Source organism: Oreochromis niloticus, linkage group LG13, assembly GCF_001858045.2.
Source record: "Oreochromis niloticus isolate F11D_XX linkage group LG13, O_niloticus_UMD_NMBU, whole genome shotgun sequence".
Lineage (NCBI taxonomy): Eukaryota > Metazoa > Chordata > Actinopteri > Cichliformes > Cichlidae > Oreochromis > Oreochromis niloticus.
In genome coordinates, this window is record NC_031978.2 from 20,787,723 (window position 1) to 20,813,505 (window position 25,783).

The 25,783-nt window shown below is 42.2% G+C and overlaps 1 protein-coding gene across 5 annotated transcripts; it reads left to right on the top strand.

Annotated features, from left to right (window-relative positions):
• The first annotated feature begins 731 nt into the window (after positions 1-731).
• Positions 732-22,140, top strand: map3k4 (mitogen-activated protein kinase kinase kinase 4). Of its 5 annotated transcripts, none has more exons than XM_013269100.3 (27): positions 732-1,082; positions 6,702-6,892; positions 6,999-8,404; positions 10,050-10,310; positions 10,464-10,616; positions 10,697-10,854; positions 10,992-11,108; positions 11,214-11,313; positions 11,482-11,565; positions 11,671-11,940; positions 12,042-12,191; positions 12,553-12,714; positions 13,279-13,412; positions 13,923-14,001; positions 14,092-14,170; positions 16,136-16,232; positions 16,543-16,665; positions 17,961-18,061; positions 18,154-18,234; positions 18,356-18,547; positions 18,635-18,705; positions 18,800-18,916; positions 18,995-19,154; positions 19,252-19,374; positions 19,755-19,861; positions 20,940-21,119; positions 21,211-22,140. In XM_013269100.3, exons 1-27 carry the CDS (start codon positions 1,051-1,053, stop codon positions 21,229-21,231), a joined length of 4,749 nt encoding a protein of 1,582 aa, XP_013124554.1. In that variant the 5' UTR covers positions 732-1,050; the 3' UTR covers positions 21,232-22,140. The 5 variants fall into 5 exon arrangements, with proteins under 5 accessions (XP_013124554.1, XP_013124555.1, XP_013124556.1 ...); XM_013269101.3 differs by lacking the exon at positions 732-1,082 and adding an exon at positions 1,148-1,355; XM_013269102.3 differs by lacking the exon at positions 732-1,082 and adding an exon at positions 4,685-4,705.
• The last annotated feature ends 3,643 nt before the right edge of the window (positions 22,141-25,783 follow it).

Below are 25,783 nucleotides of genomic sequence, written 5' to 3' on the forward strand. Positions count from 1 at the left end.
CATGAAACTGTTGCCATTTTCTTCTTTAATGAGGACTAATCTGATTGTTATCTTTGACTTAAAACATGTTTTCCCCGTGCCATTGCTTAATTCAAAAGGTACTTGATTTGCCTTGTGTTTATTCTTATTCATACTTTTAAAGATATCAATATTAAAAATTTCAAAGTTTTTACAGAGCAAAAGTGAAGTGTCTCTACATTAATACACGGTCTCGGGAGGTTAACACACACACACACATACAGAAGTAATCACTGCAGTCTTCTCTGGAAAATGGGAGGGCTGTTTATCCCAGCAGTAATGTCAGCAGTTCACTTTCCTGCTAAAAGAGAAAGAACCTATGGTGCTGATCCAATCATTCTCAGTGTTGTGATTCATACATTAGTTGAACGAATTTTTGTTTCACAAAGGTCAGAAAGAAAGTAAGCCATGTTTTTTTATATTGTCTTTATTTAGGTAAATTCTTGAATTAGTCCATGAATCACATATGAATGTTAACCAGATTTTACACAGGATCCATGACAATGAAGATGATACAGTGAAATTCATTAATAATAATTCATTTATTTATTTTTCTCTATTCTGTCGCAAACACACCCACTGGTGAACTTTTAATTAAAAATAACCAAACGCAACCACAGTCTTTTCACGCAATGAACACTTTTTTTCACAGCTCTGTATAACAAGTGGTTTCGAGTGTAATTCATCATATCAGTCAAGTGGTGACAATGTGATGACTGTTGTAAGTGCGACAACTGCGATTGCTCTCTGAAGAAAAAATACGAGCACTCCGACCCTGCACTGATGGCCGAAGATGATCCCTCCGAGTTGCCGTAGCGCTGCAAGGCTGTGGCACTCCTCCTTCAATGAACGGTGGAAAGATGGCGACAGCATACGCACAAGCGAGAGTCGACTGTACCGGCGGATAAAAAGTGCTGTAAAGAGACAAAATCCACCTCCTTTGCAGAGATTTAGCGGTGCAAAGTGTGTTTGATATAGCCAAGACATGGTATAACCCATGCACAGCTTGAAATAAGGAGCCACCGCTTTGTTATGGAGCCGCCGGATCGGAACAAGCCCAGCAGGTAAGCGATTTCGTTGAACAGACACTTTATCGCCAGGATTTCACAGTTGCCAAATAGTGAGCTAGCCATGACACTGCAGTCGGAGCGCTTGCGCATCCAGCAGAAATCGACTTCCTGTCAAATAGTGATACCCGTGCAGTTAATGCATTTGCAGAGCACTAGTTGTAAACTTTTTGGAGAAACACTTTCCGGGGGAGCTTGCCGCATATAATTTATTCCCAAGCAGTCCTCGGTTGACCGTGAGAGAGGCAAAAATGCTCACCAAATGCTGAGGTAACGTTATTAACAATTACCAACCGCTATAACAGTGCAACAGTCCCAGCTAGCTAACATCCACATTAGCCGCCGCTGGTCAGTTTATTGTTCAGGCGCAAGTTTGTTGACAGAAACTGACGAGGCTGAAACTGCGTTAGTTTTGCACTGCAGGGGTCTAAAGGGGACTTGAGTATAATTTTTTTTATTATTTTGTCTCGCCGGGCTGTGCATTTCCCCTCCAGTAACAGTAAAGCAAAAACTTCGCTACTGTAGCTAGCATGTTGCTTCACTGTTATTGTTAACCCCGTGGATACATTCGGCGTCGGTGCTGGACGTTGAATCTGCGCTTTCAGACTTGGTGCATTTCATGTTGGCTCGCTATTACTGCAGGAATAAGAGTGCGGTTGATAACATGTCGCAAACGTGCCGCGCTGCGGATGTTTGGGCGTACTGTATGCACTCAAGTGCAAAGTTAGTGCGGGATATATTTTGTGCAATCGCGCAGGAGACTGCGTTTTAACCAGAGTCTCAGGAGATTTCGATATGGGCGCATCTGGTAATCGAAATGCCGCAGTGTTTGCCCCTGACCGCTGGCGACAGACCCTCAGGAATCTGCTGTTGTGTCTTCCCCTCTCCTCCTCCTCCTCCTCCTTCTCTCATGCAGTTGTGTTTTGGGGGGGCAGAGCGAGCAGCATTTTTCGTGTTGGATCAGCTCTTGTCATCAGCCATAATCCATTTTTTTGAGTAAATAGCCAGTCTTTTTCTTTTCCTTTTTGGTGGCTATTTCAGTAATGATTGCGTAGCAGCCACTTGTTATTACCTTGCGCTTTTGTGGTCACTCAGTCGAAGTGGATACACAAACAGCTCGCGTGATTGTGCAACACTGGCCCTGAGTTAGGGTTATTGCTGTCCGACATGACTGCATGAAGAAAATTGATGAGCCAGTGGCCACATTATTGCTGAGAGCATGTCGGTTATGTTGATGTTACTTACATGCTTATTAGACCACGTTTAGTTTTTGCACCAGCAGATGAAAAGGTAATCGTTGCTCTAGGGGAGCTCACGCAAACGCTCAGCGGTGTTTTACCAGTTAACAAATGTTTTAAGTGAGTCTAAATCTGTCTCTCCTGCAGAGTTTGCTTTCCTGCTGTTTCTATAGTAATGGGACTACTATAAACTGCCAGCAAAACTTGTAAACAGCAGAGTTTACATGTTCCAGGCTGCAAGGTTTGCACAGAAGCGACATTAGTTCAGCTTCTAGCGTGCTCCATGATGCATAGCTCTGTATATACATTTCAATTGCAGACTGAAAAGACTACAACAAATACGTTTGCTTTTAGTCTTCTAAGCTATCTACCTCTTTGAGCTTATATAAGATTGTTTCGCACCAACAGCTATTTTAAGAAACATCAGTTATGTGCTCGCTCTGCAGTTGAAGGCTATCCCTATCTTTGCAAGTACAGAGGTCCTTTGTCAATAATGTCTCGTTCTCAAAGTCAGTCTGAAGACACTGTGGCTCACAAGCATTCCAGAGATTTCAGGATGTGGTGTACTATGTGCAGTAGATAGCTGCCTGGAGCCCCGTAGGCGCGCATTGGGCAGAACTCATTAATGCCTCGCTTTTGCCAGGAGCACAGGCTGTAGAATACAGATGGACCATCCTCTAGCATTTCCTATCTGCATCCTGTCTTTGCCCACACCTGCTTTAGAGAAAGAAACTAACACTCTCACAGGCTGCCACTCTCATCTGTCATTTCCTTTTAAACAATAGCACTTTTGTAACTGCTGAACTGTGGCAACTGATGTTGCTAATGCAGGAGAGCGACCGTGTAATAAAAATGATTAAGCACTGCTGAATACCATGTTTGTCTACTTTGAATACATGCTTTATAATGTGCACAGCTGCAGGACAGGGTGCAAGTTTGAAACTAAAAGAGGTGTTGCTTGTTTCTCTCTGCAGTTTCAGATTACGTTTCAAAGGTGGAGCAGACTGCTGCTTTCACCGCATTTATAATGCATGCGTCATAAGGTGAAAAACATGTCATTACACCGTTTAGCGTTTAACTCGCGCTCCAGCCGACAGTGTGCAAACAGCATCTGCTTTAGCTGCCGCTGGTGCCGTCTTTTCTTAGACCAAGACTGTTCCCTGTGGTGAGCAAAGTACAAGTCCAGATAGTAATCAAAGCAGTGTTTTAGAAATCAGTTCACTTTTTTTCTGGACCTATGAATCAGAGTGCGTTTAGTGACAAAATCAAACTTCTTAGCTGTGCGTTAACAGTGTGCTTTGCATAGTTAGTGCATGCAGGAGAAGTTGGGAGGTCACGCTGTTCCAGCAAAGGGTGTGGTGAAGTACATCTTGTTCATTGTTTCTGAATTCTGTCAGCTTACGGTGCAAAAACTGATTGCTGCTTCAGCTCTACCAGTTTATCAGGCATTAACAGCACGTCAGAAATGCTAATGTTGCGCACACGTGTGCTGCATTTCCACGGAGCACACCAATTGCTTTTTAATCTTATGCGCTCAGCGGTGAATGATGGTTTGAAATTAGTACCCCGCAGATGCATGCTTTTTACAGTGGTAGGGGGGTAATTCAAAACTGTATTTAGCCTACCAGTTAGGCATCAGTTATGGCAGCATGACCTAATTAAAGCAAAGTGTGCTCTTACAAAAACCCGACCACCTTCTCCTCCTTTTCCTCTCTCTGGAAAAAAAACAAAAACAAAAGTCCCCTTTAGTTTGGGCATTGTGAGCAAGTGTGCTCACTAACCAGCTGTGTGGTATTCAGCCGTGGGCCTCACGGGCCACGTGTCACCGTTATACAATAGAGAGCCCCTTGCTGGTACAATAGTGTGGATGGTTGGTGTCAAAGGTCAGCCCCCCCGCGACTCTGGCAGCCCTTGGTATCTCTGCTTCAGTCACTATACAGAAAAGACTCTCGATTTTTGTGCCGTTTATTATTCACTTAGTGTTCTGCCCGGGGCTTTAGCATTCCACTGGCCTTTATGGGAGCCCCAATGAGCCATCAGATGAGCCATTGAGAGCAGCCAGACACCATCTGCAGTGATTATTCACTATCAGCAGCCAGGCAGGGACAGCTTGAAGACCACAGTGCTGCTATGGTTAACTGCAGGACACACATGCTGGTAACTTTGTGCAGCCTGTAAGTAGGTTAAGAAATTCACAAGACAAATTTGCGTATCCCTTCCTGCAACGGCACAGCCTGTGCTCGAAGCGTGTCATGGCAACCTAACAAACAACCGGCCCCAGTGGCGTCATTGGTTCCGCTCTCATTCCTGAATGATTGAATCACTCTGTTCTGCGTAGAGGAGTACGTTTTTAAAAACTTGGTCTCATTCCCTCGCTCACATGTATGTACTATTTCTGTCCTCTCTCACATGGAGACACACACACAGACACACACACACACACACACACACACATCCAGGCTTTGGAATGTTTACAAATGCACACACATGCCGTAGGAGTTTTTGAAGCATAACAGGTTTTTAAATGCATTCTTGTACTAATGCAGGAGTACGATTTGTACTCTCGCATTCAGCAGTTTTTGAAAATCTGCTTTCTTCTTGCAGCTTCCTGATACCTGTCTCAATTATCTCATAACAAAAACCACACTCATTAGTCTGTTGTTGTGCTTAATGCCTTTATTGTAAGGAACACAGTTGCCTACTGTGCATGCACACTGAAAAGTACTGCACGCTGTTTTGTCCGTCTCTTGCAGAACAAGTTCCCTCACAGTACACTCATAGAGTACATTCATAATGAAGTCAGTGTGCTTTCATTTAAGGGTTGATCTGCGATTTGTTCTGTGACTGTTGTAGGTAAGCTGGTTGTGCTGTCACAGAGATGAACGGGTTGTTAGAGATATTGACAAAAACATTTTTAAAACAAAGGGGCTTATTTCCAGTGTAGTTACAAGAACGGAGCATTTCATCATATCTAAAGCACTCAAGTTTGTAGGTCCTTCTACAAGTTAACATCTGAGTTTATAGGCTGTTTCACAAGATGTTTCACCTTCTAAGTGCTTTAACAGTTCGAAACATTTTCCATGAACAGAAACTGGCTGTACTATTGCAGTGACTCTGAGTATGATCGTTGTTTTGTGAGAACAGGTATTCGTGATTGCAGCTAATCTTGCACATGCAGCATTTTCAGCAGGTGTTCTGACCTGTGTCTGCCTGCATGTAGCTCCACAGCTGCTCCCACACTCACTCTCTCTCTCTCTCTCTGCATGTGTATGTGTAGAGAGTCACATAGGCATTCTGCCGGGGGCAGATGGGTGAAAGAACTGCAGCCCCCCCTCCCAACAGATAGTCACACTCCGCAGGTGACAGCGACACACCCATCCCCCGTTTGAAGCTTCCGGCACACAGACTAACAGGCACGTGTAGGGGAATGCCTTTGAGTCAGATGATCAGCAGAGGCACACATGGTGACTTGCATAAATATAATAGATATCACCCGTTTTCATTCGTCTCCCCTTCTTCCCCATTGTTTTATTTTGGCAGGGTCAGCCCTTGTAACCTTTCTCTCTAATCCTATTAAAAAAAAAACCTCTCAGAAAGGCCTTAGGGCACAGAGCTTTGACATTGTAATCTGGAAAGGCGTGGTTCTCTTCCACATTACTACCCCTCCCCTTTTCCCCCTTTCTTTTCCCACAAGGAAGTGTTTCAAGTGTTTGTAATCTTTCCTTTCTGCAGAACTAGCGGCTACAGCCTTTCAGAATGCTGGTAAGCGGCCATGGTATCCAGTATTTATTGTTTCCTCAAGATTCACTGGAATCTCCTGGGGGTGTTATGCTGTTTTGCATAAGAACCATTTTTGCATGCAACTGTGCAGTATGACTGATGACTTAGACAGATTTAATGATGGGTTACTATAACTCCCTTTTTGGTCAAGCTATATGTTTACCAAGACACACACAAACAGTTTGATATCCTGCACCTGGATGCCTGTGGTCATGCACAGACTATTGCTGTTATACATTTAGGGGGCAGCCAGAGAGACTCCCCCCTCCAGAGCAGACAAGTCGTCACACTGCTGTGGGTAGTAGCAGACGTTCAGTCTAGCTGCAGTTTAGCAGCCTGTCTCCTGTGGCATTGGGGATTTGCTGCACAGTCTGTTATTGGTGCAAACAGACGAGCACTGTTTGACCTTGTGCACACATTTCTTAGGTCGTGCTTGTGATATGAATGAAATGGTTTCATAATGCCAAGTCGTTGCGTCTCCAAATCTAGTTTCTGTTCCAGGTAACAGTTCTTATGCATATAGGCCAGTTTAATTTAAATATGCAGATCTAGCTCAGACCAATGGGTTGTCTTTTCTGTTGTCATTCATGCCTGACAGGCAGGCCAAGCCAGTGGAAGATGCATCCCTACAGAGCCAAGAAGTGGCTGAATCCTGTGACTCTCCCAGTGAGGAAGAGGAAGCTCTGTATGGGACATCACCTCCATATAACGCCCGTCAGATGAAACACATGTCTAGCAAACACCCGAGGAACAGTCAGGGGAGGAGCGCTGGGGGGTCTCCAAACAAATGTAAGTTAGTAAATCGATTTTACAGAGAAATGTGTACATAGAAACCCCACATTACATGCAGGTTTTACACACAGTGTTCTGACTGGAAGTCTGTTTCTTTTCCCAGCTGACGCCAGCTCATCTGCCCTGAAGGACAGTCCCAAGGCAGTGGAGACATCTAAGGAGCACAGCTACAAACAGGGCAAGAAGCAGAGGTCTGCACAGCGCTCCACAGAGAGAGACCACAAGAAGACATTTGAAGGCTCATTTATGCTGGATCCCCTCTCAAAGCCCCTCATGGAAACCAGAAAACATTACTTGAGTTTGGGCTGCAGTCGCAGTCTTCCTGTGTCTATGCCCCATATGTCCCGCACCCACCGGCAGACCTCAAGGACAGACTGTCCTGCTGATCGCCTCAAATTCTTTGAAACTCTGCGGCTGCTGCTCAAGCTCACGTCTATGTCCTCCAAGAGGAAAGAGAAGGAGCAGAGAGGCCTGGAGAACATGCCTTACTTGGGTCACAACAATGAGGTTATTTGGCTGGAGCTGCAGGCATGGCACGCACGGCGTTCCACCGGTGACCAAGACCTTTTCCTTTTCACTGCCCGCCAAGCTATCCCTGACATCATTAACGAGGTTCTGCACTTTAAAGTCAACTATGACAGCCTGAGAGGGGCTCAGTGTTCAGAGTCTCAAGCAATTCAGGAGGACTATCAGAGAGTCCCTGATCTAGTTTGTGAAGAGAAGAGGGAGCCTACTGTAGCAGAGACCAACCACTGTGGAGTAGATCCCTGGGGCTTTAGGGCCTGCCCCTCATCAACAATGAATGCAGCAGAGCCTCTCGGCTCTGGCTCTGATTGCAGGGAGCATCTTCAACGTCAGCGGCTGGCATTTGAGCAGGTCAAGCGAGTTATGGAACTGCTGGAGTCTGTGGAAGCTTTGTACCCCTCTTTGCAGGCCTTACAAAGGGACTACGAAAAGTATGCAGCACGAGACTTTCAAGGCAGGGTGCAGGCGCTCTGTCTGTGGCTCAATATCACCCAGGACCTAAACCAGAAGCTGCGCGTTATGGCCACAGTGTTGGGCATCCATGACTTATCCCGTATCGGGTGGCCCGTCTTTGAGATCCCTTCACCTCGTTGCTCTCGTGGAAACGAAGATGAAGAGAACGAGGACGACGACGAGAACGACTCGATAACCACTTTTACCACAGAAAGTGACGTCGAGGACAGAGATGGCGAGGACAACGAAGAAGCGAGTCCTGTCACAGAGGGAGAGTTGTCTCCCACCCTGACTCCTAAATTTGCCCGTTTGTTGTCCGAAGATGAATTTCTTCCAAATGCTACTTCAGGAAATGCAGAAGCATCCGTGGGAGGAGGAGTGTTCTGCCCCACATCCATCTACAGACCATTTGTGGATAAAGCTCTAAAACAGATGGGACTACGTAAACTGATCCTCAGACTGCACAAACTGATGGATCGCTCTCTTCAGAGGTCCAGAGCGGCGCTGCTCTGCCACACTTTTGCACTAGAGGTGAGGCTGTTATTCTAAGAAATCTGGTAATAAAAAGGAGTCACATTAGTAAAGCTACATCTGGGTGTGTCATATCCATGTTTAAAACAAGGCCCTTCTGGTTAATCACTTTATTGATGTATAGAAAAGTAACAAACAACCATATGATGTTTTGGTTTGGTTTTTTTTACAGATTTTTTATTGCTGCTTTTTGTTGTTTACAAAATGTTTATAAACAAAATAAAAATACAACCAAGTTATAGAAATGATTAAACAAATTTAAACCAAATGAATTTTAGCACAAGCTCTGTCATAGAATTAACTGAAGTGTGATCATCATTGTATGTTAAAAAAAAAAGGTTAATTAAGCTGTTGTGACCATTTTGGTCATTTGAATCTTTAATATAAAAGAAGAGTATCATTCTACTGATAGATACTGGTACATCGATTTCTAAAATTGCTTTGGTAGTTAAAGTTGTCATTGAGAATGGCTTGTAAACACTAAATACTCAAAAAGTTTTCACAAGTCGGCCCAGGTAAAACCCCCTACTCACGCCAAGCCACAAACAGTAGGGCTCTGACTTGTCTCATCTGCATTACCTGGCACGTTGTTAGCATATGTATAGAGTTTTAAGTAGGGGGGTTATGTTTGCGCTGCCCTTAAGGAGTGTAGTCTGTGAGATGTGGTTAGCTACACATCTGCTTGGCACCTTTTTTTAGATGCTGATGAAAGGCTAATTATTTCCTTTGTTTAATTTATTTAAAGTAAAATACTTTGAGGTTCTACCAGTTAATATATTGATATATATTATACATTGTTTGCATGCTGTGGATTGCAACAGACTGTTTCCCAAACATTACTCAATCATAATTTAATGTAAACAGTGAAACAAGATAATCAAATGCATTTTTCAGTAACAACATTCTTTGTAGAAAAAAAGAAAACACTAGGAAATGAAAATTTTGTTTTTAATCAATTATTTACAAGAATTCATTTCAAGGAATCAAAGTTTAATTCATTGCACTCTAGAGCTGAATTGCAACGTGACAACTGAGTGGCCTCATAATAAATGCAAAAACATATTTGGTATTAAGTATGTTTGATTTTTCTAAGCGGATCTATACCCAGAAAGTTGATTCTGCTCAGTGGGTGAAACATTTCGTCATTCAGGTGAGAAACGGTGAAGTTTCTCCCACTAAAAATGTGACGTTCAGATAAACAGAATCAGCTTTCTGGGACTTCCTTGCCTGGATGATTGAGCATGCATCAAGACAAATGCACTAGCAAAAGATGCCTGATTTGACCCCATGTGGAGAAAGAATTCCTTTTAGGGTTTGCATCAGTGAGAAAAATCAAACCTGCAGAGCTGCCTGCTGTTGCAACCAATTGTAAATAACAGAGTAGACAAAAGTAGAATTAAGTGTGTGTGTTTTTTTTCTTTCCCAGTTAAAGCAATGATACAGTAAATTAGTTCCAAACAGCTGAATAGCATTTTTGCCCACAGAAGCAGTGTAGCAAATCATTATATTGTTTGTATGTTAATATAATTTAATTAGTCACTTGAGGAAACCTCATTTCGAGAAGTTCTTACAGGTAGGAGCTTACGAGAAGTCCCCTTCCCCCGAGACTTTCTTAATTAAGTTCACACTCCTCTTCCACTTGCAGTTTGCAGACTTTCCAGACCCAATGCTGTACAGTGATTACCTGCCTGAGCTGTCACGACACGATCAGTGCAGCGGTCCGGCTGACCCTGAGCTCGGAGCGGACCAGGTGTCCTGGGCGGATCTGCTGGACATGGATCTTCCATCCTTCCGGCCAGCGTTCCTCGTACTGTGTAGAGTCCTTCTCAACGTCATTCATGAATGCCTTAAACTGCGACTTGAACAGAGGCCCGCTGGAGAGCCCTCGCTGCTCAGTATCAAACAGGCAAGCAGCTGTCCAAGTCCTTGCTTTTTTCTCCTCGGTTTTAGTTTATAACTTCTCAACAGTCCTGTGATGCCTGCAAACATGCAGTTTAAACTTTTGGTGAACATTTGTTGTACACAAGTGTTCTTACATGCGTTTGCTTGTGCTCTGCAGTTGGTGCGCGAGTGTAAAGAGGTCCTTAAAGGAGGTCTTCTGATGAAGCAGTATTATCAGTTCATGCTGCATGGCGTGGTGACTGACGCTCAGGGCTTGCAAATAAACGCCAATATTGATGAGTTTGAAGAAGATCTTCACAAGATGTTGGTGGTAAGTTTCCCAGCCATTCTCCCGCCTCCGTTTTCAAACTATAGTTTGTGATTATTCACCGTGTGCTGCTTTTTGTGCAGGTTTACTTTGACTACATGCACAGCTGGATCCAGATGTTGCAGCAGCTGCCTCAGGCCTCTCATAGCTTAAAGAACCTGTTGGAAGAGGAGTGGCACTTCACCAAGGTCATCACTCCTTACATCCGTGGAGGAGAGGCCCAGTCTGGGAAGCTTTTCTGGTGAGTGAACCCGCAGTCGGTCAGAAATGTGCCATTTTTAAAACCGAGTGACCGCATTCTTGTTTTAGTCACGGCGCCTGCTTGCAGAAGGTTATTAATCATTTATATAAAACTGAGCAGTGTTCTGCTCTCTGCAGTGACATTGCTGGGATGCTGCTCAAATCCACTGGAGAGTTCCTCGATGCTGGTCTGAAAAAGAGCGATAATGAATTCTGGGAAAGTGCAGATGACAGCACCGCCTCAGATGAGATCAGGTGGGGAGGATGATTATGGAGTTGTTAGATTTCATTGAGTTTATATTGACATTTTTGTCCCAGTGGATTTTAAATTTTAAACTTTGAAGCTTTTGTTTTTTGCAGGCGGTCCGTTGTTGAGACTAGTCGGTCTCTTAAAGAGCTGTTCCACGAGGCCAGGGAGCGAGCGTCTAAGGCCCTGGGCTTTGCCAAAATGCTTCGTAAGGTGAGAAACTGACAAAGTAAAGAATATTCACTTCCTTGACTTAAAAAGAAAAAAAGAAGATGCAACAGTACTGGCTTTGTAGTTTGTCTGTGACCCTGTTTTCTCTGTTTACCGAAGCACCGGGATTGTGTGTTTTGACACGTACTTTGTTTGCACCCTTCTCTGCAGGACTTGGAGGTTGCTGCAGATTTCACTATCACTAACGGTGTTACTTGTCTCCTGGAGGCACTGAAGAAAAGAAACTATGTCAAGGTGTTTATTTTGTTTTGCTTTTATTACATTTTATTTTGCCAGTTTCTGATCTTCCTTCTGCCCTGGGGTTATTTATGTAACTGTTTAACCTCCCCCCCCCCTCAGGTTCAGATACCGGGCTTGGAAGAGCTTCAGGTTTTTGTCCCCTGTGGCTTGATGAATCAGCGACCCGTCATCCTGCAGCTTCTTAATGCTGCAGCTGGCAAAGACTGTTCTAAAGAGCCCGATGAAATCGCTGAGGACGAGGCCTACCTGCTCATGAGCAAACACAAAGCCGGGGATTCCACTACTGATTCTGACTGGGCTCAGTGGGGTGGAGAGCTTCTCAAGCTGGTCCCACAGATGGAAACTGTTGACACTTTAAGGGCCATGAAGGTTTGTGGCATTTCTAAATTCAGTCTCTGCATGCAAGCGTGTCCATCTGCCTGTTTGTACCTGACGTTTATATGCCTCACGATGGTTCGATACGCTTTCAGGTAGAGAACATGCTGTTGATAGTGATGCAGTCAGCTCACCTGGTGGTTCAGAGAAAGGTTTTTCAGCAGTCCATGGAGGATGTGCTCACTCCTAACCGAGAGCAAACATCGAGTCAGCCTCTCATCGCGGGCGCTCTGGAAGAGCTCAAGGTGCTTATATAACCACATGCTTGACATCTAACCCATGGTTTATTCTGTGCTGTCGTGCAGACAGGTGCATGTCGGTGTCCTACTTTCAAATCTGTTTTTATAGCAACTGCTATCAGCTACCCTGAATTTCTGCCCTATTAACATTAGATAAAAAGAAGAAACAGAGTAACTTTCAGGTCATATTTTAGAAGTGCTTCCTAAATGGAAGCCACTTAACTTTCAGCAACTTTCTCTGTTACTTTCAAAATAAAAATCTCACACGATCGCACGTGATAATAAATACATGCATTAATAATCATTTTTATGAAAAAGGTTTTAAACATGTCTCTTTCTTTTCTCGTTTTTCTCTCTCCTTTTACAGAACGAGGCACTGCAGCTATGCATTAAGATAAGCCATGCCATTGACCGCGTAGATTACATGTTTACCACAGAGTTTAAGGCCGAGATCGACGAGTCCGAGTCAGCCACTCTGAATCATTACTATAGGGAGGCGATGACACAAGGCTACAACTTTGCCTTCGAGGTAAAAGACTGGAAAAAATGGAAAAGTGTGGCAGATGCTGTGTCTCAATTCCTGTTGCCGCACGCTTTCTATTTTAAGTACATAAATGCACTCACACTGAGAAGTACAGCTACATACAGTACTGTGCAAAGGCTTTGAGCAGAAGCAGTGATTTATTGAAACATATGCAAACATACATAGAAGTGCAGCGTGTAAGGCATAAGAACAGTTTTCCAGGCTTCTTGAAGGGCATTCTTTGGATGTTGGCTGCCTTTTGTTCCACTCTCAATCAACTTGACTGTACTTTCATAATTTTTCAGTTTTTTATGACTTATTTCATAAATGTAACGAAACAAATTTCCTCTGAAAATGGTCAGGCATAAAGACTGGACTGAAAATGAATGAAAAAAGGAGCCAGTGCCCAAAGAAAAACTTTGAAAGACCTTCAAAAAGCCAGGAGAACCACTGTAATGTAACTGTATTGTAGTCTGGCTCACTAGAAGCAAAATACAAAGAAATGAAGGAATGACTCAGGACTTTTGCACAGTTGTTTAGCATCTTATCAATCTCTTTTTTTGCTTCCAGTATCACAAGGAGGTGGTGCGTCTGATGTCAGGAGAGTTCAGACAGAGGATCGGGGAACGTTACATAACTTTTGCCCGCAAATGGATGACCTATGTCCTGACCAAATGTGAGAGTGGCAGGGGCACCAAACCCAGGTAAGATGTTCCTATGAGCTGAACAATTATTGTTCACTGTGCTCCTTCTTGAGCATCTGCTCTGCTTGGTAGTCTTCTGGTCTGCAATATGCTATTCAGGGATGCTTTTTGTAGCTAAAGCCAGGCCTACTGGTGGAGTATTAAGCTATAAGATTTTTATTCTGCTGCTGCCATATTTATTTACTGTGGAAAAATCACAATGTTCATTAAAGATGTCCTCTTTGTCAAGAGCTTTTCCTTTGAGCCATGACTCGTTACTATGGCAACCTTGCACTCTTAATGCAGTGAAGACTTTGACGGACATTTTGGATAGTGTCTATTAATAGCGTGACAAATACTCAAACAAAAACAGTCCCACTTAACTGTGGGTATGAGTCAGTTGTCATGTCAGTGTTTCCTGTCTTAAATGCTTAAAAAAACCAAACCACCCTCCCATAAATCATTAACTAAAGATTCTGATGTTGTTTGTTTTTGCATGCACGGATTAACATGCATGTTTCGCTTCCACAGGTGGGCGACTCAGGGTTTTGACTTTCTTCAGGCTATTGAGCCTGCCTTTATATCAGCATTACCAGAGGATGACTTCCTGGTAAGTATAGTTTCCTACGACATACACAATAGGCATGCTTGGAATACGATATTTTTATACTAACTGAATATTTATGTTGTGTTTCTTCAGAACTTACAAGCCTTGATGAATGAATGTATTGGACATGTGATTGGAAAACCCCATAGCCCTGTTACTGGCCTGTACTTTGGTAAGAAGCTTTTCCACGATAGCATCTTCTATATCAGGATTGATTTCAGGTTATACGCTGCAAGATTACAATCTGGATGCCATGGAGAGGACACTGCTACACAAAGCAGACACAACAGCAGTGACATTACAGTTCAGTTCACATAGAATATTAAAAAAGCGTGTGTGTGACTTGAAGTTGACTTTAACTTCTTTAAAGTAAATGAGTAAAAATATTAAAATCTGAGGAGTCTTGTTATGACATTACTTGTTACGTAATGCACTCTAAGTGTTTATGGAAAAATAATTCTGCCACCAAATAATGATTTTATGTAAAAGGTGTTATGTTAGTGGAAAATTAGATATGAAGTTGGCAAACTAGTACCAGAATAAAGCAAAATGCTACTACATGTATGTCTTTGATGGAGTAAAGTAGTTCAGCACAGTGGTGTATGATTATAGACCACCAATTCCAGTAAAGTTGGGATGTTGTGTAAAATGTAAAGAAAACTTCTCATAAACCCAGATTTTATTTACAATAGAGCCTAGAAAAAAGCTAATTTGATGAAATTGATTAACTAAATTTGATGACAGCAACATGAATCCAAAAAGTGGGAACAGTCATAACATCCCCTCTTCCTGTACAAATGCTCCATAAGTGTCTGAACTGAGTTTCTGGACTTTATTGTCCCATTCTTGTCTGATATTGTCCTGTCTGGATTCTAGCTGCTCCGCAGTCCCTGGGTCTTATTTGTTATATTTTTTGTTTCATGGTGTGCCAAATGTTTTACGTTGGAGAAAGGTCCGGGCAGCAGGGAGGCCAGTTCAGCACCTAGATTCTTCTTTTACAAAGCTACGCTGTTGTAATAGCTGCAGTATGCAGTTCAGCATTGTCTTGCTGAAATTTCTCTGAAAAAGAAGTCATATGGATGGGAGCATATGTTACTCCAAAACCTGCATTGATGCTGCCAGTTCCATAGGCGCTGGAATTACCCATCAGATATGAACAGAGCACGGATGACAAGGCAGATGGCCCCTCTCCTCTTTAGTCCAGAGGATGTGGCATCCATGGTTTTCTAAAAGACTTTCACATTATGATTCATCTGACCCCAGAACAGTTTAACGCTTTGCTTCAATCCATTTAAAAAGACTTCTGGCCCAAAGAAGACGACGGCATCTCTAGATCACACGTCGATGTTCACATGTCTTCATGTTTGCATGTTAGAGCTTTAACCTGCTTTTGTGACTGGTACAGTAAACTGTGTTCACAGAAAAACAGAATCATGTCTGTTTTCGGGCCTCAGGGCCCAAAGTTTACCGGTATCCAATTGATTTTCAACCTTGCTCTTTGTGCCCTTCGAATCCTTTGATGATATTATGAACTGCAGATAATGAGATATTCAAAGTCTTTTCAAGTTTACATTAAATTACATCATCAGTTAAATTACTTCCAATACATTAAGTTACATTTTTGCTCTGTAATTTGTAGAGAGTCTTTAGCAGATTAGTGAACCTCTGCTGATCTTCACTTTTGAGAAATCCTGCCTCTCTAAAATACTTCACTGACCTGCTGCCAATTCATCTCATTAGGAGCAAAACGTTTCTCAAGCTGTATTATTTTATTACCACTTACCTTTCCAGCCGCGTCTACCTCGCACCCCAATATAATATCATACGGATGTATTTCTGCCATCAAATTGATGAGCTAATACTTTTATGAAATAGTAAAATGTCTCACTTTCAACATTTTATGTGTTTTCTGTGTTTTATTGAGGACAAAATATGGCTTTATGAGATTAGTAAATCATTGCATTTTAATACAGCGTTCCAACTTTTTTTGCACTGGAGTTATAAAAACATGACTTAGATATCTTGTTACTGCTAACTAATTTCTCATTGCCATGATTTACACCCAGTGATGATCTGTTTTTTGGGGGGAGGGTTTGGACAAATTGAATAAATTTAGCATTTGTTGTTTTTCTTTTAGGTCCCAGAAATAGTCCTCGTCCTGTAAAGTTGGTGGGTCGTTGCCATAGTGACCCACCAAACCCCCCTCTGATCATCCCTAACGCTGAAGGGTTCAGGTGGGTGACTGCAGTTGAAGTTTTTCAACACTTTTTCTTTTAATGTTTAAACTCTGTCCTGCATGGCTTTGCTTTTTTACCTTCTAATGTTTTTTCTGTCTAGTTAAGCTTGTGAACCATTTGAGCTTCTTTGTTTGTGTGTGTGTGTGGTGTGGTGTGTGTGGTGTGCTCTCTGGGTGTGTGAGTGAGTGTGCATATCTGTCCGTGAACCAGCCACCCAGTCACACACCTACATATATCTACACACATCCCATGCAAGCCACCTTACCTCCCAAGGCAGCGCTCCTCAGTTTGTTTTTTCACCACACAGCTCTCGAAGTCTCCCCTGTGATCTCCGGAACCAGCTGTTCCCAAACGGCCCTCGCCCTGTCCCTCAGGGACCGGGGGAACAGAGCCACACCAAAGCACCCGGCAGCACCCCCAATGACGTCAGGTAGCTTTGCCCCCCTCCCAAAGAAGAAACTGTTGTCAGAGCTCAGCTCAGTCAAAAAAAGGGGGAAAAAACCCAAAAGCTGTCAGAAATGTTTTTGTAAGGCTTCTGTAAATGGAAAGAGGAAATGCTTCATGTTATTTATTAACTGCAAGATCCAGGACATTTAGTTCTGTACTGAAGAGTTTAAAAGCATGAGTTTAGAGCCAAAAAGTATTTTACCCACTTATCAAATCTGTGATGTCCTGCCAGTGTATATCCTTAACAGTGAATTAAAAAATGTAAAGAATGAAACACTTCTAACCTTCTGATTGTATATAAACCAACAATATTTGGGAAATTCGGTGAAATATTCGATTGACTGTTGTACAATGAAAATCACGCACAGGCTCCACATCAGGGCATCACAGATGCAGATTATCAGTCTGTTTGATTTAGTTTAATTGCTTACATTTTTAAGCTATTTGACTTCAGATCAAATGAAATAACAAGGCATTTCCATTTTACCTTAAATGTATGTGTAATTAATTCATAGCATGCCTGTAAGATTACAATTATTCTAGTCGTGAGGCTTGATACACAGTGATTTGCATGGTTATAAAAAAATACAGATTTAAATCGTAGCCTCCTAAAATGTAGTCCTGCAAAAATGTCAACAACTCCAAAAAAAGAAGACTTCCACAGGTCTACTGATTAAGGGAAGAGGCTGTGATTGTTGTGCATGGTGTGAAAACGAACACTACCTCACTGAAAGAGTTGGCTATGAATTCTGCTTTTTAGTGTTATCCACATCTGTCTTGCTGCGGTGCTGGTGACTGACTGCTTTTAGAATTCCTGGTGCATTAGTACAGAAATCAGAGCATGCATACTAAAGGTCTTATCTTCAAGTGTGAATGCCACTGATGAATGCTGAACTGTTAATGGCTTTCATAAGGCCCTCTCTAATTAATCTATATCTTCAACATCTCCTCAATTCAGATTCTTTCCCTCTGAATTTGTAGTAATCTGTTAAATCATGTAATTTACAGTATTAAGTTTAATTATGAACACAAGTCTGGGAAAATTGCTTTAATTAAGATGCCTTTAGAAAAAACGTTACATTTTCCCAAGTTAGTTTAAAGATAAAGAAAACATTCAGTGCATCAAAATGTATCTAGAGTGCACTGTTAAAAAGCTTATAAAGTTCCTTCTTGGTAGACGAGATTGCACTAACTTGCGCCAGACCGAAACACTCCATCTGAATAAGTAGTTTTTGATTGAATCACAGCATTGCATCAGTTTCTTCTTTGCTTTTGCAGAGGATCCAGTTTCCATGAGAATGACCGGCTGTCATCAGTTGCAGCAGAGTTGAATTTCAGGTCTCTGAGCCGCCACTCCAGCCCCACAGAGGACAGAGAAGGTGGGAGCTTTCAGCGATCTATGGGGTTTTATCTGCTTTGCATATTAGCCTTCCTTGTCTGAAATTTCTTTTCTTTTCCTTTCTTACCTCAGAACCTTCGTATCCTAAGGGGGACCCTAACAGTGCTTCACGCAGAAGTTGGGAGCTCCGCACCTTTATCAGCCAGTCCAAGGGTGAGATTATTTAGGGATAGGTACCAAAATCTGGTGCTACAAGTCACAGAACTACTATTAACTAAATCACACAGCAGAAATGTTTCCGAGGCTTAAACATCAATCCTGTCTCCTTTCTCAGACACAGCAGCGCGGCAAAGCCCCATGGAGGCCGTCCGTCTCTCCATTCGCAAGTTCGAAGAGAAACGCTACGCCGTGATGAAGCAACGCAACATCATCGGCCAGGTGTGCCACACACCCAAGTCGTACGACAACGTCATGCAAGTTGGGCTCAGGAAAGTGACCTTCAAGTGGCAGAGGGGCAACAAGATAGGTAGGACTTTGGTGTGACTGTTTTTGATTACGATGCAGTTCAACACTCATGCAAACACTGATGTGATGCCTTTGTGCTTGATCACAGGTGAGGGCCAGTATGGGAAGGTGTATACCTGCATTAATGTTGACACCGGTGAGCTAATGGCTATGAAGGAGGTATGCGTTTCACCTAATTGGAATTCAATAGTATTAACAGATCATGGTGACTGTTGATGTTAACAGACATTTCTTTTTTTTTGCCTCCAATAAGATCCGATTCCAACCAAACGATCACAAAACAATCAAGGAGACTGCAGACGAGCTGAAAATATTCGAAGGCATTAAACACCCGAATCTCGTGCGCTACTTCGGAGTCGAGCTTCACCGGGTAAGAAGCGTCAGTTCAGGAAGCCACCTGTGGCACGTGGAAGTGGTGTGGTATTGATGTTTGTGTGCTCACCTGTAGGAGGAGATGTACATCTTCATGGAGTACTGTGACGAGGGCACTCTGGAGGAGGTGTCCCGGCTGGGGCTGCAGGAGCACGTCATCAGGCTTTACAGCAAACAGATCACTATAGCCATCAACGTCCTGCATGAACACGGCATTGTCCACCGGGATATTAAGGGTCAGCGCCATGCACTTATTCTATCTCACTTTTGTTTTTCTCTTTATTTGATCAACAACCGTTTCCTCAACCTCCTCTTTGTTTTCGTCCCCATCAGGAGCCAACATCTTTCTGACATCATCAGGCCTGATTAAGCTGGGTGACTTTGGCTGCTCAGTGAAGTTGAGAAACAACACTCACACAATGCCAGGAGAGGTGAACAGCACTCTGGGAACAGCAGGTAACAAATTAAATAAACCTGCAGTGTCAAAATATGATAATCGTCCCCCCCACAGACTTCAGTCTGGCTCACTGGACGGCTTTGAAAAATGTGAAAGAGCACTGTGTTTTCATTCATTTTGCAGCTTTTGCTTCTGATAAAGACCTCCCCCATGACCATTAATACAACACCAAAGTTAAAAAGTAACAGATAAACATTAAAAAACAGAAAGTTCTTGTTTTTTCGCAGTCTCCTGTAGAAATGTGTGATTTTTAGAGTTTTACATAATTTTCACATTTTCATGTCCTGCATTAATATTTCTGTCAAATCATTATTGCATTGTTATTATGCATTATATCATACTATTGCTATTAATATCAGATGTGTTGATATTCTTTCAGCATACATGGCACCTGAAGTTATCACCAGAGCGAAGGGAGAAGGTCACGGGCGGGCTGCAGACATTTGGAGTTTGGGCTGCGTCCTTATTGAGATGGTGACTGGAAAGGTAACAAGCTAAAGAGAGGGTTTTCCTTTTTGCACATTCAAAGTTTTAGTAAGCTACTTAAATAGAAAGGAAATTAAATTTAATGTCATTTTGAGCCATCCTGGTGGCAGTGACCACCACTGCTGTTATTTTCTAATTTTAACTTAAAACACTCATTTTGTAAAATCTAAGTTTCAATTTTTAGAGGCTTTATTAGTTTTATCAATGATTTAGATCATTGATTGTAAAGTTAAAATACACATTAGAACAAACTAATAAACAAAGCATATAACATATAATTATCATCTTGTCCACATCCGCCACATCTGCCACCAAACATGCAACCTCATCCAGCCTCCACACTGCTCCACCTTGTCTCTGCTCTGTGGATTTTACTCTTTATTTGCTCAGATTTGTTCGCCACACTGTGGACTCAGCTACGGTTCCCCCGATGTTCAGAAAAGCCAGCAACTTGCCCGGTTCTCTACATGTTGAGTCACACACTCCTCCGCACTGACCCGCTCTGCTCTGGCTCAAAATCCCATCCTCAGCCTGGCAGCAATTATTCATCTTTTATCTAACTACAGTCCTCTCCATATTTATTTATTAATCACATCTAGCTGTAGCTCATGTTATGGCAGCACATCATGTCTGTAAACAGTCTGTAAACCAGCATGCCGCAGTAGTGGTTTTACATTATTTTCTATGGCGTCAAAATGACATCCTCCATGGTTTGAGGTAAAGGTCATAATTTCTTATTTTTTGAAGTCTAAAGTCAAAAATTCAGTATTTGATGAATAATCCTATTTTAGGAAAAGTTACACAATTTTTAAACTGCCAAAGGGGGTCAAAACGACCCCCTTTGGCAGTTCTAATGTTTAGCTATAAGGTGCTGTTTCAGTCTGAGCTGTGACCACTTGTGCAGAAACCACTTCCAGAGTGAAGTGAGCATGGTTACTGTTGCTAATGACATGTTTGTCCCCAAACTACAAAACATATTGCTTATTAAGCATGACTTTTTTTTTTTGCAAACCACTTAACAAAATTCAAAGCCACAAGTAAAAAAAAGTAACTCGTGTTGGTACTTTTCTGTCTGCAGAGGCCCTGGCATGAGTACGAGCACAACTTTCAGATCATGTACAAAGTGGGCATGGGCCACAAACCTCCCATCCCCGAGAAGCTGAGCACAGAAGGGAAGGACTTCCTCGGTCACTGTCTGGAGAGTGAACCCAAACGACGCTGGACAGCTAGCATGCTGCTTGACCACCCATTTGTTAAGGTGAGATGCTGGGAAGGTTGAACATTTCTAAGCTGTGATTAAAGATTTCCATGGAATTCACATTATATCCCCTACTTCGCATCTGTTTCAGGTCTGCACGGATGAAGAATAAACGAAACCTCCTGTGTGGCTTTAAAGTTTACAAGTTAAAGCACTACTGTACATGTTCAAATAAGAAAAGAGAACTGTGGACACGGAGAAGCAGGAGGTTACTGCTGAAGGCACATGGATTTAAACTGAGGAAGTAATACAGTATCATTTCAGAGGACAACTGGATCTATATAGTATTGATTTGTTGTGTCTTTATCTATGGAGTGAGAGAGGACGGGTGGGACTGTACATACTGTAAAAACAGAAAAAAGAATTAGTTTTAATTCCTGTATAAACAATATTGTAAAGTTAAATACCTATTGCCACATTGGTTTGTTCTCACTGGTGAAGAGATCTCTGAAAAGGCATTGAAGAATACTTGTTTTTTTCCTTTCATTTTTTTTAACAAAGGGGAATGGACAGGTGGTTGGGGGTGGGGCGGGGGTGGGGCAAAACCTATAGCACTTTTAAACTGTTTACCCATGGGGACAGTGGAGTTACCACTTGTCTGTCCCTCTGAGACTGAAAAGGTGTGGTAGGCCTCACAGAATGGAAGGAGAGGCTGCTTTACCTTTATGAAATGAACCATCCAAATGTAATCAACAAATCATATTGCTTGCCTATTTGGCAAGCGTGGGCACTGGGAAGGATTTCTTTTTGTTGTTATTGTATTTTTCTTTGCCTTTGCTGAGGAGAAAATGTCAAGTTGGAGCAATGTTCAAGTCTACTGGCCGCCAGTGAAGAGCTGTTCATGTGACTAGGGCGTTACAAAGAAGAGGAGAAACGGGGCCTGCTCTTCCTCCCTGCTGCTGAACATAAAACATCCTCACGGCCGAACACAGACACTGACACACAACTTCTGGTTCTCTGCTGCTCTCACAGTGTTTGCCATGTACAAACAATATTAATAAATGAACTCTCTTTTTTTAAAGACTTTGTTCTGTGTGTCTCTCGCCATGAAATTTTAATTTATTATGTGTTATACACTCACCAGTAACTAGTACTGGGTCAGACCCACTTAGCCTTCAGAAATACCTCAATTCTATGTGGCCCAGATTCAACAAGGTGATGGAAACTCCTCAGAGATTTCGGCTGTATAACCATGACATGACTCTCCCCTTCTACCACACCCAAATGTGCGCTATTGGATTGAGATCTGACTACAGTGAACTCTGTCATGTTCAAAAGAAACAGTTTGACATAATTTAGGCTTTGTGACATGTTTGAAGTAGCCATGAGAAGATTGATGCGCTTTCATTATAAGGGATAGAAACGGGGAACGACAATACTCAGGTAGGCTGTGTGCTTAGAAAAATTATCCCCCACCTTATAGCACCTTATGCTATGTTGTTTAGGACTAATTCTGGCCCTACCATCTGAATGTTGCAGCAGATATTGAGACTCATTAAACCGGGCAATATTTTCCAAACTTTTGTTGTCTAGATTTGGTGAACCCGTGTGAATTAGAGCCTCAGTTTCCTGCTCTTAGCTGACAGGAGTGGCTGTGGTGTGGTCTTTGTAGCCCATCTGCTTCAAGGTTTGATGTGTTGTGCATTCAGAGATACTTTACCTCATACCTTGGTTGCAACAAGGGGTTGTTAGAGTTGCTGTTGCCTTTCTATCAACTATAAACCCTAGACATGGCTGGGCAGGAAGATCCTAATAGATGAGCTGTTTCTGAAATACACAGACCAGCAAATCTGTCACCAACAACCAACCATGCCACATTAAAAATCACTGAAATCACCTTTCTTCCTTATTGTGATGTTCGGTCATCTTGACCTGCATGCCAAATTGCACTGAGCTGCTCCCATGTGACTGGTGAACAAGCAGTGCGACCGTGAGTGTATTTCATAACGCAATCTTTTATCCATAGCAAAACAGCTCTGTGCTTTTTCTTTCTCTTACATTTTCAACATCTGAAGACCAGTGCCAAGAAAAACACAAGTGGTGAAACTGGTAGTTAATGTAAAATCATCTCTGAATTGGAGGAAAGTGCTGAACTTTGTATTACCAAAGCGCCTCTGCCAGTCTCAGTCAAACTTCCTGTGGCGCTGAGAGTATATTTAGAATTTCACATGCGCAAATCAGAATGAAGGGAGGACAGTTTTGCGCAGGACATTTCCCACAGTAAATTTCTTTTATGTGAATTTCTCCTACGATACATGAAGAAAACACAGAGTCAAGAACCCAGTTGTGTCTGCCTGTATCAACTCTTAATAATCCATTAGTTTAATGTGTCCTTGGCCTTGCTTTTACAAGAATACTCTGTGTTTTCTCAAGCTAATGACATTAGAAAACTACATTTCAGGTGAATAAATAAGATAAACAGATAAGAATAGACCTTAATTCGCTAGTCTTATTTTCTGTATGATAGTGTTTGCTGTATTTTACCTCAATAAGCCATCCTTTGATTCAGAAGTTTAGCACGCAATTGCAAACAGCTGTAGCCACACAAGCGAAGACAGCAGCAGCTACAGAAGTGGTCAGAAGTTTACATACACTCATCATGGGAATGAATGTCATGGTAATTTCGGATTTTTAATGGCTTCTTTGAACTGTTCTTTTCCAGGGTGGAATGATAGATCTTTAATGACTTTAGAAAATGAGAATTGCGTGCATTATTTTGGGTTGGCCATAATCCACACAGGGTCAAATATATACATAGACACTCACAGAAATGTGGTTAAAATGTCCCATACTAAGTTGGACCTCAATCAACTTAGTATGGCTTTTGGTAGCCATACAAGTTTCTGGCATGATTTTGGTTGCATATTTGACCACTCCTCTTGGCAGAATCCCTAAATTTTATTTAAACTTGTTGGTTTCCTGGCACGGGCCCAACTTTGAAGTTAGTCCATAGTCAAAAGAATTTTCAATAGGATTAAGGTTAGGGCTTTGGGAGTCCACTCCTGAAGCTTAATGTTAGCCTGCTTTATCCACTCCAAAACCAGTTTTGATGTAATTGTCCTGCTGGAACACCCAACTGTGTCCCAGTTTTAGTTATCTGGCTGTTGATCTGAGGTGAATTTGGAGCCAGTCCTCTTTCTTTATTATTTCATCCACTTCACCAGTACCAGCAAAACAGTCCTGGAGCATGATGCTACCACCACCATGCTTGACATCCGGCACGTTGTTCTTAGGTTTGATAGCCTCACTCCAAACATGCCTCATCATTGTGGCCAAACAGCTCAATCTTTGTCTCATCTCACCATAAATCGTTTCTCCAGCAAACATTTGGTTTGTCCATGTGGGCAGCTGGAAATTTCAGTCGCGCTTGAATCTGTCTATTTTGGAGCAGGGGTTTCTTTCTTGAAACACCCTCTCAGACCACAGTTATGTAAAACTTGCTTCATTTTGGACAGTGACTGCTGAGGTTCTACAAGTTTCTATTTCATGGCGGGCTTGAACTTTCCTAACCAATTTCCTCTCTCTTCTCTAAGGGTAACAGTTTCTTCCACACCATGACAAAGTTGTGACACGTCTGCATAACTTTTACTTATGCAGGATTGTTTGAACTGACGATTTTGGAATCTGCAGTGGTTTAGAAAAGTCTCTGAAAGAGCTTCCTGACTTCTGGAAAAATAAAAGTTCAAAGAAATCATTAAAAACCCCAAATTACCATGACATTCATGCCCATGACGAGTGCACATAAATTTCTGACCACAACTGGAAGTAGCATTTGTTAAATTCATTTGATTTACATATACAGCTAGTGTTTTCTGCTCAAAGACCTGTGGCCATATTCACAGGAATTTCCATAAACAATCTGGGAATAGTGAACATTCTGTCATGAACCACCACTAAGCTGGAAAGCCTGCTATCATTTTAAAGGTTTTATTTATTTTTGAGTACTGCTGTTAAAGTAGTTTAACTGGTGTCATGTGTCATGCAAACGGATGTCTTTGGATGCAAAAGTGTTTCTTGAACTTGTTTACTGCAACAAGGTGAAATTACAAGTCTTCCTTTTAGCAACAACACCTAACATCCAAGTGTGATCTGTGTAGCTAAGAATGGCATTAGTGTACACAGCTTGTGATGCAATAGGCCATTCTGATGCTGATTATACTGCACAGGAAGAGGGATTTTAGCAGCTGCAGTAGGTCTATTGTGCTGTACTGCACGAATCAAAGCTGTAAAACACAGCCACGTCTTCATGTCACACGCCTGAATTGATGGGCGAGGCACAGCATTATCAGCTCAAGGCTAGTGCTTTCATAAGGTGTGACAGCAACTCAGGCCACTATGACATAAAGATAAAGATTAAACCTGTAGAAAGGACAACACCATTTGTTGTGAGTCACTACTCATTTCTTTGTGTTTTGGTTGCAAGAAACCAGGCTTTCTTTTTTTTCAAAGTGGTTTTGAGCAATAGTTCTCCAGGTTTACTGAAGGTTTTTTAAAGTTTCTCTTGGACATTGGCTTCTTTTTCACTCATTTTCAGTCCAGTTCCTGGTCCTGACCATTTCCACAAGAATGCTTTTTGTTTGTTTGCTTGTTTATTAAGCCATTTAACAACTGGCACATCATGCACTGGGAATTGGAGAACAAAAGAAGACATTTTAGTTCTGAGA